The following is a 14,929-nucleotide window of genomic DNA, read 5'->3' on the forward strand; positions in this document are numbered from 1 at the left end:
ATAAGTCCGTGCAAAGTCCGAGAGATGGCACCACCGGCGCCTATCGAGGACATCTTTGGAAAGAACGCATACCAAGTCTCAGTCATATTGGTCTATTTCTTTGTGTTTTGCATTCATGGGAATCAAGGAAGACGAGTGATTGTCAAAAAATGGACGAAAAAGAATTTCGTGTGGTGATTAAACATTACTTTATGAAAGGCAGAACGCCTCAGGAGACTAAAGAGGAGCTTGATAAACATTACAGTGACTCTGCACCTTAGATTAGAACAGTTTATAAGTGCTTTCAAAATTTTCGGAGTGGCCATATGAGCACAAGTGATTCTGAACGTTCTGGGCGCCCTGTGGAGGTTACGACTCCAGAAATCATTGATAAAATCCATGATATGGTGATGGATGACAGAAGAGTTAAGGTGCGTGAGACTGCCAGTGCTGTGGGCATCTCGAATGAACGGGTACATAACATTTTGCATAAACATTTCGACATGAGAAAGCTATCCACAAGATAGGTTCCGCGATTGCTCAGGCTTGACCAAAAACGGAATCGTGTGAAGTGTTGCAAGATGGTTTTCAGCTGTTCAGGAAGAATCTGCAGGACTTTAAGCACAGTTTCATCACTGTGGATGAAACATGGATACATTACTATACTCCTGAAGCCAAACAACAATCTAAACAATGGGTTACCAAGAGAGAATCTGCACCAAAAAAGGCGAAGACCATTCCTTCGGCCAGAAAGGTTATGGCGACTGTCTTTTGGGATTCGCATGGGATAATCTTCATCGACTATCTGGAAAAGGGTAAAACTATTACGGGTGCATATTATTCACCGTTATTGAAAACCGAACTGCAAGAAAAATGCCGGCGATTGGCCCGCAAAAAAGTTCTTTTCCATCACGACAATGCACCAGCACACACCTCAGCAGATGTGGCCGCAAAATTATTGGAAATAGGATCCCAACTCGTTTCACATCTCCTCTATTCTCCAGACTTGGCTCCCTCGGACTACTATTTGTTCCCCAATTTGAAGAAATGGCTGGCAGGACAACGATTTTATTCAAACGAGGCGGTGATTGCAGCAACTAATAGCTATTTTGCAGACTTGGTCAATTCATATTATTCGGAAGGGATCAACAAATTAGAACAGCGTTGGACGAAGTGTATAAGTCTGAAAGGACTTTCGGTTTCATTACACGGCGATTAGGTCGTGTGTAATTTCAAAGGTGATGCGGAGGATGGGGGGGTTGGGGGGGGGGGGGGGGTGCAAAGGGACTTGCATGCAGCGTGTTATACCGATAAGTAATGGGGAAGTTTACCGCACTTAACCTGATCCTGCCGGAGTTTCAACGCAATACAGTTTCATGATTACTACTATAGTTCGATGTATAGTATTTGGCGTTTGACAGCGAGCGGGTTAGACTCATCCCGCCAGCAGGACACAAATGGGCCCCTAGCTCTGACGGCTCCCACTGTATTGCCACTTAATCTGTGCAAACCATCTCTGCCAGTTCGGGAAGGTTAGCTTGCAGTTCATTTTTGGAACACAGCCTACGACCAGCTCAGAGACAGAAGTGATGACACTTTTTGCAGGAGCTGACCATCATTTTGCGGGACAATGCTCAGGCACTTACAGTGCAAGCTGTTACTGATTTGTTTGACTGATGGAGCTGGTAAGTGCTAAACCACCTACTTCACTCCCATGACATAAGCCCTCGTAAGGTCAACTCGATTTCTAAACTGAAGGAAAAACTTCACGGCATTCGCTTCAGAACTGCTACAAATTCGTCAGGCAATAGACAGCGCCGCTCGAACTGTTAACACAACAGGCACTGTTAAGAGTATCTACGACTTCCACATCGCTGGCAACGAGTTATACACAATACTGGTGACTACTTTGAAGGTCAGTAAGACTTTGAAACATGTATCTATTTTGTACGAGCTGTAAATAAATAGTTGCCACTATTAAAGTTTCAACCCTCGTATATACTTACAGGTCTTCTTTGACAGGGATAGTGGGATGTATGGCTGTGGCCTCTTAGTAGGAGCCATTCCAGCAACTGCCTGAAGTGATTTAGGGGAGCCACAGAAAGACTAAATCGAGACGGGGATGGAGATTCGAATCTCTATCCCCCTGCCACCGGACACATGGTCAGTCTGTTTCGAACAGAAATTCGGTTTATCCCTAGGGTACCATTTCCTCGGTTCAAAGGAGTTATTTAATAATGTAAAAGGCATGTGCTTTATTGTCCATTCACTTCTCACTGCCAGTTCCCACACATCTATACACACATTATTTCATAATGTAATATTACACGGTCTGTGAGCTGATTTCAGACCACAGTAATGGTGTTTGGTTCTCATTTTGTCTACCGAAATTTCCCATTGTTCGCCTGAAAAATGGTGAGATGTTCAGTTGGGAAAACGATCATTCACATAATGAAAACTGCCTGTTTCATTTACGGATCGAACTACGCCAGAGATAAGACATTACAGTGACCACATGGTTGATTACATATCGTCTTGTTCATAAGTCACTGGACCAACTAGACACATAGTATCACAGGATCGACTTCATATATACAGGGTATGGGTGTAAGCGCAGATATTATTATATATGGTACCTAAATATGGACACACACAGTTGTTGATTATTTTTCTCTCTATGTAGAACAATCTTCCCACATACACGTTACAGACTTTATGACCTGATGATTTATGCAGTCGTAATTGCATCATTAAGTGGATTACGACCGTCAGTGTAGACTAACCATTTTGTGTCCAAGCTTTCGTACCCCAGCACCTGACCTGTTGCCCAGGAGAAAATAAGGATTAACGGCTTGCTCTTGCCACATACGCTTGGAGGTACCTACCTATATAAATACACACTACTAATAGCTATTATTATTAGTCTGCAAATGAACCTATTGACAGATTGTTCTTCACTATACAGTCCTTAGTCTGCACTTATACCCTTTGCACCCCGTTTATGAAACGAAGCAAAGACAGTCCTTCTACACAAAAAAGGAAATCTTCGCAATTTGAAGAATTACTGGCCTATCGGTTTACCCCCTCTTACCTACAAAGTGTACACTACACTCTTGACAAATCGCATCACTGTTATTAACCGTGTACACACAGTGTGTGAAGTAATTATTCGAGCCGATGAATATGGAACGCCACTATCCTTAAACCTTTGATTCTGTCAGCCACGCTGCAGTTATACAGGCATTGACCGAACAAGTTGTGCTTCTTTCAGCGTGGAAAAATACACAAGGGAATTTTCCATTGGAAGAAGTTAAGTAGGGTGACACCGTTTCAACGAAACTATTTATAGCAGTCCTTGAGACAGCTGTGTCCAAAATTAATTGGAAAGAAATGGAAGTTAGAATAAATGGATAAATAGTCACTAATTTGAGATTTTCAGACGGTATAATAGTCCTGGCCAGCTATATGGTGGAACTGCATTCCTCTATAAAGGATCATCAGATAGTTGCGAAAAACTGGTCCTTAAAGTAAATCTGTCCAAAACAAGCATTACGCAGAGTAAGCGAATAACTTGTAAGATAAATAATATCGAACAACCACTGTTTAAACATTTGTTACGAATATGTTTGTCTAGTACAGTTAATTTATATCCATGAAGACTTAAAACCCGAATATTTTTATCAGAATCAAGCTAGATGCCTTGTGGAAGAAACGCAATCGTTTATAAATCTAATACGCCAAGAAGCTTAAAAAAAGTTGTTTTCGAACAATGTGTTCTTCCCGCATTAATATAGGGCGGTGAAAATTGGATTTTAAACGTGTTTTTCAAAAGAAAATTACGAAAGGTCACTGCTAGGTCTCGTTACGAAAGATCGGAAACTAAAGACATAAGGGCAGTAACAGGAATCCAGAATGTTGTGGAATGGGTAATGCATTTAAAATGGAAATGTGCTGGACATCTCGCACTAAAAAATGACACAGGATGGGGAAAGACAATACTAGAGTGGAAACCCAGAGACTGACGAGGACAAAAAGGCAGACCACCCGACCACTGGGATAAAAGTCGTATTTGTTAGCTTAAGATTAAAGAGGCTACATCATGTAAATGTTGAATTAGCTGAACAATAAATAAAGCTTCAGTATCTCGGTAGCGAAAAACATTATGAAAATTACCTGTGCTGTGAAATAACTTAGCGTAATATCGCCTATGAAAGTTCTCGTTCTGAATCTTAAACAGCTGCGGCGGCGGAGTGCATTGTTGCAGCGTATAAAGTTGCATTCACCTTGTGGTGAATCTAATCTCACCCACGTCTCCATGAAGTTACTGAAATGCAGTTCTCAGCCGGAAAAAGCTGTAGAAAAGAAACAACTGTACACCTCGTAACCACTAAAAATTGTATTGTCGAGGGAAGGTTAATAATAGTTAAATGAAAGTACTTATGTGCGTAAAATTTCACTCATATGGTAAGCTTGCATACATCAGTTACTGCCAAGTCTTACTCTAGTTCCACTAAGTCTGGAAAGTCCACACGCACGCATCATTCATAACCATAGCCAGTTTATTGTAATTATTAATTGTCCTTCACGAAAAGTTTATAAATGGATTGTTTCTTTTAGAATAGCTCGCTCAAATGTTACTGTAATCAGCCTGACGGAACAAAAAGTTCACTTCTGTAAGTAAGCAGTACACCAAAAGTTCTGAATTTCACACTGTACATTAAATCGAACTCTCTTCCACACATTTCGGCACTTCTCCAACATTTTGGTGCCGAAATATCACAATATTAATAATATTTTTATCGGGGCATCTACCAATAGGTCTGATCACTATGGAATCCAAGCCGCGACTCTACTCATTTCTCAACACAAAAGACGTTTCTTGTTCCGAAAATACGCGCAGATATGCTAATTTCTGAATAGCAGGGGAACAACACAGCCAATCGGAAAGCAGCATCAAACCCGCTCAACCCAGCGCATTTATGCAGAACCAGACAAAATTTGTCACTGAATCAGAACCGTAAATTAGCGTAAATAAATTCCCCCTTAACAAAACTTCTTTACCGAAATCATAATCTTATTTCCCCAGCACCATAAACTGGCGAAATAGTTTATAATAAATCCTGCAGTACGAATGACTAACACACACGCCATTCTCGAACATTCCTCACGAGACCAGTTACTTCAATGTATAATATAAAAACTTTACAGAAAACATTATTTCACATTCACACCTTCATTCGCTCTCATAGCCAAGCATAATTACAATAGCAGTTAATAAACAATTAGATAATTAAGCAAACGGAACTGCAAATAAAAATGACAGTACTTTGACTGCAGCTTAATCAGTGTCCGTCAGCTAGCGACCTCTGCCAGACTGCATAGGAACTACACGCAATTGGGCATCTGACGCCAGCTGTTCCGATCGTGACATACTGCGGGACTGTTCACTGCTGTTGTGATCTCAATAGGTATGATGTAAGGCGCTACGCCTCACAGTGTAAGGACTATTAAGCATATCAATATTAACGATGTCAGCGTTACTTAGATACCCCGTTCTGTGTCAGTGGTTCACAAACTGGATAAACTTTAAGCTCCCTGATTTACGATTCGTAATTTTCGAAACAAAGGTATACACGCACCATGTGAGTAAAGCATACCGCGCGCGCACATGTGTGGCTATCTCGGCTACCAGACGATCCCGCAGTGCTTTGATATGCATGAGGCGCCGCGGCCTCTGTTAATAAAACAGACAGCCAACAGCGCATTCGTCGGCTATCGCAGCGCGGCCTTTCTTCTGCCCACGTCTCTCTTCCCCCGTTTTGTTTCCGTTTTTTTTCTCATTTCGCCAGCTGCGGAAGCCCCGAGATGAAAACCAACACAGTTCTCTCTGCCCACTCTGTCACTGCATCGGCCATATCAGACCCGAGTCGAGCTGCGCCTGTCCCAGACAATCCCCGGGGAGTGAAAGTGAATTGTGAGCCCCATGCCACAGGAGATGACCCCTGAAAGAGGCCCCATCGGCCGCGGAAACCGCATCAGTGACGGCCGCGTCGGTGACGTGCTGCCAAAGCTGATAAAGCAGACAATTCCGTCCTCCGACTCCATCTCGACCGTAGAAATTGATTGGCCGTCTACGCGATGTGAATTTGGCGCGAGAGAAAAGACAATCACTCGGCGCAATTTCATCGGGAGTCACTGCGGCGACTTGCGTCCTCAGTACTCTGGAACTAAATGTCATTCTGTGTTTAACGGCATCCTTGTTCCCCCCACCCCTCCCTCCGAACCACCTCGTCCCCAGTTTTAGCGTTACTCCCTTCCGCCACTGTTACTTGAATGCTGTTCACGGTGTAATTTTTTTTTTTGTCTTTTTCCTATCCAGCATATCTTTCCGGATGATGACATTTCCCTGTTGCGACACAAAAAAATTTTCTTCGACTTATTAGTGTCAGTTTTAAGATTTTTCCAATAAAAAGCATTGGAATTAAATATGATTCTACACAGTTCGTTAATTCTTATCAAACAACTGCGAATTCTTATAATCTGTCTTTTACGTCAGCCTTAACGCAGGAAGAACCTCTCAGTAAATGCTCCACCACAGCTTCTGTTCGTGATTAATCTGCTCATTCTATAAATCAATTGTCGTAGTCGCACTGCGTAGCTCTTTGCTTTAAGATCACTTACGACATTCGTCGTGGCGGTGATTACGACATTCGTCGTGGCAGTGATCATTAGATCACAATCTAACTTGTGCGATTGGCCCCTTTTGAATTATGCAAACCCTAATGATTCAATTTTCTGAGTTTCAATGCAACTCTCATTTTTTCTCCGTGAATTCTATTTCTTTCTTCAGTTCATTTTGTTCATGTTTCCTTCGCAGTTTCGTTCTCCGACTGCATTTCTTATCCGTAAATTTTTTCTCTGTACGAGCCAGTGCTTAAAATTTCGGAGGAATTTATCTGGGAGCTTTACAGACCTTTTTTTTGTTTTTTTTTTTTTGTTTTGTTTTACATGTTGAATTATGGGAATGGTTTTTCAGGTTATGTTAAAATTTTGTAGGAACGTTTTGCTGTTGGGAGTTTTCTGGAAGCGTCCATAAAATTTTAATCTTGTTTCCGAATGTCTGCCGCGAGTCTGGATAATTTTCTGATTTTTTTTTTTCTTATAACCGTCTTCTGACCGTTTTCGCCCATACTCTTTCTCCAAATTTTGCATTCGTCTTGAAGGATGTTTTCCATGTAGCCTTTATGTGAGCTGTGCTAGTTTCGCTGGCATACAGAGCTTCTGGTTCATACATTGTAGTGCCTAATTTTTGTATGTGTGGAGAAACATTCCGTGCCACACTCTGTAAAAACGGAAACCATATAGGATTGCTTTGTTGTCCTCGTTTCTGTCTGTCCGACTGTGCAAAACCGTTTTTCTGAGGAACCGGTAACCGCGTCAAGTTGAAATTTATGTCACGTATGAAGGTCTACGGTCGCTTGGAGAAGAAAAATATGAACCTTCTAATTTAATGCAATAAAATTTTGTTAGATATTTTGATGTTAACAAACTCGGTCGTCAAAACATAAAGAGTACTTCTCGTTGACCTAGAACCATGAAATTTGCTAAGAAGCAATATTTCACAGTGCAACCAAAGGAAAAAATCCGACAGTTGTTTATTTGTAGCTATACCACACGAAAAACATTTTTGTCATTTGTTATCAGGCTCTCTGTTCGTCCTTTCGTCTGTTAAGACCACTTTTTTCTCGGAAACGCATAGACGCATGCGGTTGAAATTTATATTACGTACCAAGATCTTAGTACCTTGGTGGTATAATAAACGTTAGCTTCCAAAATAACGCAACCAGAAGATACGGCCATTTACGTCACGTATTTTAATACTCGTAATCTCCCTCACTGAAACCTATCAGATACTTTCCCTTGACGTAGAATCACTGAATTCGGCCAAAGGAATGGTTTCACAGTACAAGTAAAGGAAAAACATCAGGAAATTGGTAATTTGCTATAATATCATACGAGAAAATATTTCTTTTGTCATTTGTTACGCGACTTCATGCTTGAAATTAAAAATAAAATATTTGAAAGTCTTGGAAGCCCCAGGACCGATATCGTGCTATTAGAAAAGTTTATAATAGACAAAATTCGGCGAGGTCCTCGATTCCCGGAATGAATGAGCTGTCGATATACACAATTACGTTTGTAAGGAACCTCAGTGCGCGAGCCCTACTCGCGCCTGGCCAGTTGTTTTTGTTGTTGTTGTTGTTGTTGTTGTTGTAGATGTCGAGAGTTGTTCCTTAGGCCCTCTTGAGTTTCCGTGATGTATTCTCTGTACGTTTTTTCTCCCCTATTTTGATTTTATGTATTTATTTTTTTTGGCATTTGCGTGATTCATTTTACCCATGAAAAGTATATTGAGTCGTCTTTGCCCTGGATGACTTAATTTACATCTGATATTTAAGTTAATTTAAACAATCTCTGTTTTTGCTGTATATTATAAACTGTAGTCCTCCACCACATTTTTCTTTCCGTATTTGAAGGCCAATCTCAGAAACTACTGTACGGATTTTGATACGGCTTTCGCTAAAAGCTACACCGTGTCATGATGAAAGTTAACTAAGTAATTTATTACACTAAGCCAGACCAGTTGTCCGGACGCAGATACTTAGTGCCATACGTGAGAAGGCCGGACGGATCGCTAGTAATTCATAACCAACTGTAAGACATAAAAGTAATGTGAAACTACAGTAACGTAGACAATAATTGACTGAATTGTTTTAAACTGTAGATTTCTCAGTACGTTAATTCTTCGAAGGTATTCTTGGTCTTGAAACAAGTGGTTTAGATTTGGATATCCGCTCGTTCCAAAAATCTAGCCAGACTGGCGCTATCCTCATTCCGTACCTGCAGCAGCATTGTCGTAATGCGATGGGTAGAGCTATTCCCTTTTTTATTAATCCTGTATAAAGTATGATCCGCTGTCTTTCGGATATTGAGCATCCCAGTGTCATGTAGTTGGGACCGACAAGTCAACCTGGGTGACCTTTGCAATATGCAGATACCAATCTTTTCATCCTATGTAGGTGTGTTGGTGACATCCAGCCCCAGACTGATGCGAATTAGTCATGTCTGAGAGAACCTCGGGATTTGAGGTATATGAGGCTCTATTTTCCAAAGCTTCGTCATTTTTTCAAATGCAAGGACAGCCCATCACCTGAAGCTTCGACGACTGGCTCACCATCTTATTTTGTCTGAAGCTGGAGCGTCGTTTGGCCCAAAGTAATTGTACATTTTTATGCTGGCGGCCGTATTTGTGTAAAAGTTCATACGTCCACAATACCTGATGAATTACTTTTGGGTCCCTTTGCTGATATTTTATTAATATTACGGATATTTTAGCATGTGACCTCGACTGATCTGCAGCAACAGGAATGTTTACCCATTGTCGTTTACATTATGCTAAAATGGCTACAGAAATCCATACTTATTACAAAAATGGATGTGTGCTTGTGCTTTATGATGCACGTCTCCACCTAAACCACTGGACGGATTTTAACTAAAATTGGTACCAATATCTCTTTCTTTCAGGCAACACTCGCTGTGGAGGTAAGAACCACCTATGATAGTTCAGGAAATATGACGTCGTAAACATTGAGATACATGAAAAACTGCCACATTCTTCATAACCTTTAAATTTATTATTTCCTTCTTACTAACGCTATTCGCAACACATTTTGCAAATAGTATCCACATATGCTGTTGAATGTACCTGCAAAATTATAGTACGACACATACATCAGTAGATATGACGTCATAAACGACACATGTGAAAAAATGCAGCATCATGTACGAAGATATAATACACTTATTCTTTACTACTAAGACACTCCCTCAATTGAGTGAACTTAAAAAACTACGTGACACCTGGCAGCACCTTTGACGGCTTTCAATTGTGAAACGCAAGTCGCTGTAGGCGAAAAAAGTCGCCGCATATAGAGCTATGATGGAGGATTGCCACAGAGACGCTCGCCTTGTATACAAGTGAAGTAGCAGTACCCATCGTGCTGAAACTGTCCGGGATGTTACACGACAAACACAATTTATTTTTTGTTTCCGTTTCTAATAGAATGCTGGTAAAATGAACATCCGGGGAAAGACAGGTTTGTTATTTAGAACGTAAGAAACGAAAAATTAAACGAAAATGAACACCTAAAAGTTCATGGAACTTACATGACTCTGATTCGTGTTGTTGTACCATAGTCTGCTGTGCACAAGTCACAATTAGTTTTGCCTAAGTTCATCCTTAACACAGAAAGAAGTTTTTATGTTTCTGCCTCTTTCAGTTCTGCTACTGTAAAGACAGTCTGTTTCCATTGCACACCTCTTACTTGCCTGTCATATCTTTGGCGCTTGCAGACTGGGTGGTGCAACCTGTTTTGTTTAGCGATACGTCAACCACATGTATCTGCTACAGTCTATTAATATTTTCTCTTTCAGTTTTTTTTTTTCCTGTTACGCCGTTTATATCAAGAATTGAGATATGGCAAGCATTTTGTTCGTGTGTGTGTGTGTGTGTGTGTGTGTGTGTGTGTGTGTGTGCGTGCGTGCGTGCGTGAGAGAGAGAGCGAGAGAGAGAGAGAGAGAGAGAGAGAGAGAGAGAGTGAGTGAGTGAGTGAGCGAGCCAGCGCGCGCACTTTATTGATTAATCGACTGATAGATGTTTGTGCCTGTGTTTCAGACGAGAAGTTTCTGTGTTCTCGATAACGTTTTATTTTTTCTGCAATTTAGTAACATTTTCGTTCATTTTAATCACGTTCGTTTCAACAGACTATAGCATAGTCACTAAAGGCCTTATTGTCGTTGGCCTAAAACAATTCAATAAAAATACGGCATTTTGGTCTTTGATCGCTATTTTTAATAAAAATAGCGATCAAAGACTGAAATGCCATATTTTTATTTAATGAACGATCACGGAAATCCCATTAAGACAATCATGTCTAGTTTTGATAAAACAATTCTGTCTTCATCAATCTCCTCTCTTTACCACTGCACAGCGTGGACGCTGGTACGTGTTGACATATAAATCTGGATACTTGTGTGTGAAGGGAGAGGGAGGAGAGAAAAGAATGCAAGTACATTCTGTTTCAAAATGTTAGGGAAAACGTGACTAAAAGGAGGGATCAGTTGATAGGACACCTCGTGAAGCGATAAGGAATTGTAAGTTTGATAACGGAGTGTAATTTGTGTGTTGGTGGGGGCGGGGGAGGAGGTAAAAATTGTAGAAGGAGACCTAGTCATAAATACAGTTAGTAGGTTAAACGGGATGTAGGTTGCAGTAGCTATTCGGAGAGAGGCTAGTACGGGATAGACTGCTGTGGAGAGTTTCATTACATCAGTCTGCAGCTGAACACTGCAACACAAATAACAATAACAACAACATCGACACGAAAATAATAGAGTACATGCAGCATGCTTATTACTTAACAATAATTCATCTTATTGACTACTGTAGGCAGTCGTAAATTACGTAGTAAATTGTAACTGTTGTCTCATCAGCGGTGTTTTTGCAGTCTGTTGCTTTGTGAACTCAAATGAGAATCTCTGGAGAGAAGACGACGCTCTTTTCGCGAGGCCCTATTGCGGAAATTTAGGGAACGCGCATCTGAGGCCCACTGCCGAACGATTCTCCTCCCGCCGACGTACATTTCGCGTAAGAACGACGACGATGGTTTAAGAGAAGTTAGGGCTAGTACGGAGGCTCATAAACAGTTGTTTTTCCGTCGCTGTACTTGTGAATGGAACAGGAAAGGAAATGGCTAGTAGTGGTACAGGGTATCATCCGCCATGCACCGAACAGCGGAAATTTGTGGTAAGGTCTTATGGGACCAAACTGCCGAGGTCATCGGTCCCTAGGCTTACACACTATTTAATCTAACTTAAACTAACTTACGCTAAGGACGACATACACACCCACGCCCGACGGAGGACTCGAACCTCCGACAGGGGGAGCCGCGCGGACCGTGACAAGACGCCCAAGACCGCGCGGCTACCCCGCTCGGCCTCCGAACAGTGGCCTGCAGAGTATGTAAGTAGATGTAGATTTGCATGCTGCGTTGGTAAAACCGCCTTCCGATTCTTTGTATGTGACATCAGTATCCTGGATACTTTCTTCGTCACTACTTAGAAGTCAAACTTGTATTACAACTTACGTTTTTCAGTATATTTGAAATAAACACACACTTTCAGTCAGTCATCTGCAGCTACTACTCTGTAGCTGTGTGTCTGCCATTCTGTTTATTGTTCTATATCATATTTTTGTTCCATTTTTCTATTGGATTTAAGTACCAGTGGTACTGAGGTTGACTGTTAAAATACTGATAGTCAGGCAATATATTACTTGTGAAGTATATATGTTTGTCGAAATGCAAATCTATTTCTTAACAATTGTATTTTTTGAATTTATTTTAATGTTTATCTCACGTATGTGTAGTCGACTCGAAGATAATATTGCCTTATCTTCCAGTACGTGGGCATCATCAATCGAAAACTGCCGTTCCATCAAGTTACAGTAACAGTACTTACGGGATTCGATTTATGCACCATGCCTAACTGGTAACTGAGAATGAGACAGTATTGACTTGGAATCTTTTATACATACATGGGACAAACATTAAAATTAAATAAAAATGCAGCTATAAGAGAATATATTTCTATTAGAATAAACAGACGACAGCTGAAACTTCTGTGGATATTGAGTACGTAGCCGATTCCAGGAAACTAGAGATATACACATTCAGAGAAACAATAGAATGGATTCTTGATGGAAGATATGAATGCGGCATTTTTGAACAAATAAAACGCTTTATAATACTGTACGCCGTTATCTACTTCATTTTCCGAATTCCCAGACACCACTAAATTGATTAGGGAGACGAGTGTCACACAGGAAACATACGTTCAGGGTACGAAATGTTTTATTTTAGACTGTGAAAGATACATTGCACACGCAGGCTACAGCTGTAAGAGTGGATCAGGGCAGACAGCGACACCTGTCGTTGACGCAGCTGGCCCTGGAGTAGTTGAGCAGCTTCATGCAGAAGCCACAGCAGGGAGATGGGTAGCCGTCGCTGGCAGAACACGGCTCATTCGTGTCCACGGCTGTTGACAGACACAGAAAAACGAGTATCACGATCGTGTTCTTGACTTTCTGTCTACACTGGGCATGTGTTTTATGTATGTGAGAGCAAGGTAGGCAGGTAAGCTACATTTTAATGTTTGTGTTGGGGATAACGGAACCAATGACTTCACGACTCTTGGACTTTCACGCTAACAATTTAACTACCGGAATTTTGTTGAAATATTTAATTTGTTTTATAGTTAACTGTGGTCGGAAAGCTTCTAATGATCAAAGGCGATTTTTTAAATAGCATCGTATTGGTTTAAGAAATTGATGCTGACGCACTCATTTTCAAATGCCATAAGAGCGCCTGCCCATAAGGTCCCTTTTTTAGACTTTGCAGCATATTTGAAGGGATCATCAAGAAACCACTGGGACAATGGGTGGAAGACTGGTAGTCTCTGGAGGGGGCGGTCATGTAGTGCGCTATTCATTTGCGTAGATCCCATACAGTGGAATACGAAACAAACATACCACACATATTTCAATGTGATACTGGTCCTGGAAACAGCAAAGATCAAGTTCTTCAGATTGTCGCCAGACTTACTTGCGGCGGTGGTAGTAGAGATCTGACAGTTCACATGTAACTGAGATACTTGGTAAACTTTAGTTTATTGCGTTATTGTTTTATAGCTGATATTTCATGAAAATGAGATGCTAAGACGATAGTAAGGGTAAGACTCAGAGTAGCACTATGTGAATAGCTTTTAGATTAACACCTGTGTCATACAGGGGGAGAGAGAGTCACCGGTTTTCTTTAACATAGCGCTGGATGAAGTGATCAGACAGCGCAAAGCAATAAGCGTGGAAATGGATACACCAAAGACGCAAGCCGGAGACAAAAAGTCAATAGAGTCCAATCGGACTACCTAGACTGTGCGGGGGGCATAACGATAGTGAGACGGAAACAGATACAAAGAAACAATTCGACAACCCAAGAAAATAGCCAGGAGAGTGGAACTGAGGATCGCCTAGAGTAGGACAACACCAGAAGACACCTATCAAAAGGTGGACAAATACAAATACCTGCGAGAACTTATAACAGTAATAAACAGGAGCAATGAGGGAAAAATAAACAAGACGACGAAGATGAGGTCAACCTTCTGTATGACCAAAGATACATGCAATAAAAAAAAATATTTCTACGGATGCAAAGATAATACACTACAAGAGAACGGTGAGGAATGCGATACTATAATCGGCGTAGACGATAATACTAGAAATAAATGGTGCGGACCAACTAGAGAAAGAAGAGAGAAAACTACTGGGTCCTGAGCACGAAGATAATATCAGGAGAAATCAGCAAGTTTTGCGGGGCGTGTTATCAGGATTAATATGGACAAAATGACTAAAATTGGTATAGGAACCAACGGCTAGGGCAAGAGGAAAGGGAGGACCAAGTGATTTGTTGCATTCCAGAATGAGTGGTGCAAACTCGCAAACAAAGTGGAAGTGAAAGAATTCCATAACAGGAAGGATACGGGAAAAGGTAGAGCGCCACCAGTGCAACAGACATGAGAAGGGAGTGCTGAAGACCTTGAAAGAAAAGCCCGAGAGAAAAAAAGAAAGGATAAACAGCTTCTGCGGTAGAAGAAGAAAATGCATCCATGAAAGGGTTACACGTGGTCCTACAAAGGCGTGGCCGAGCGGTTCTAGGCGCTTCATTCTGGAACCGCGCGACCGCTACGGTCGCAGGTTCGAATCCTGCCTCGGGCATGGATGTGTGTGATGTCCTTAGGTTAGTTACGTTTAAGTAGTTCTAAGTTATAGGGGACT

General features: G+C 41.2%; 2 protein-coding genes across 2 annotated transcripts in view; one reads left to right on the forward strand and one right to left on the reverse strand.

Moving 5' to 3' along the window:
• The window catches only part of LOC126482026 (dual specificity calcium/calmodulin-dependent 3',5'-cyclic nucleotide phosphodiesterase 1-like), a 671,133-nt gene that overhangs the window by 222,714 nt on the left and 433,490 nt on the right, over positions 1 to 14,929 (forward strand). The gene's annotated exons all lie outside the window — the stretch shown is intronic.
• Positions 12,933 to 14,929, reverse strand: part of LOC126480928 (uncharacterized) — a 32,259-nt gene continuing 30,262 nt past the window's right edge. The window contains exon 3 of the mRNA XM_050104340.1: positions 12,933 to 13,134. Coding sequence (XP_049960297.1) covers positions 13,007 to 13,134 — 128 coding nt within the window. The 3' untranslated portion in view covers positions 12,933 to 13,006. The remainder of the gene's footprint in view (positions 13,135 to 14,929) is intronic.

The sequence above is a fragment of the Schistocerca serialis genome, chromosome 5, assembly GCF_023864345.2.
Source record: "Schistocerca serialis cubense isolate TAMUIC-IGC-003099 chromosome 5, iqSchSeri2.2, whole genome shotgun sequence".
In the NCBI taxonomy this organism is placed as follows: Eukaryota; Metazoa; Arthropoda; class Insecta; order Orthoptera; family Acrididae; genus Schistocerca; species Schistocerca serialis.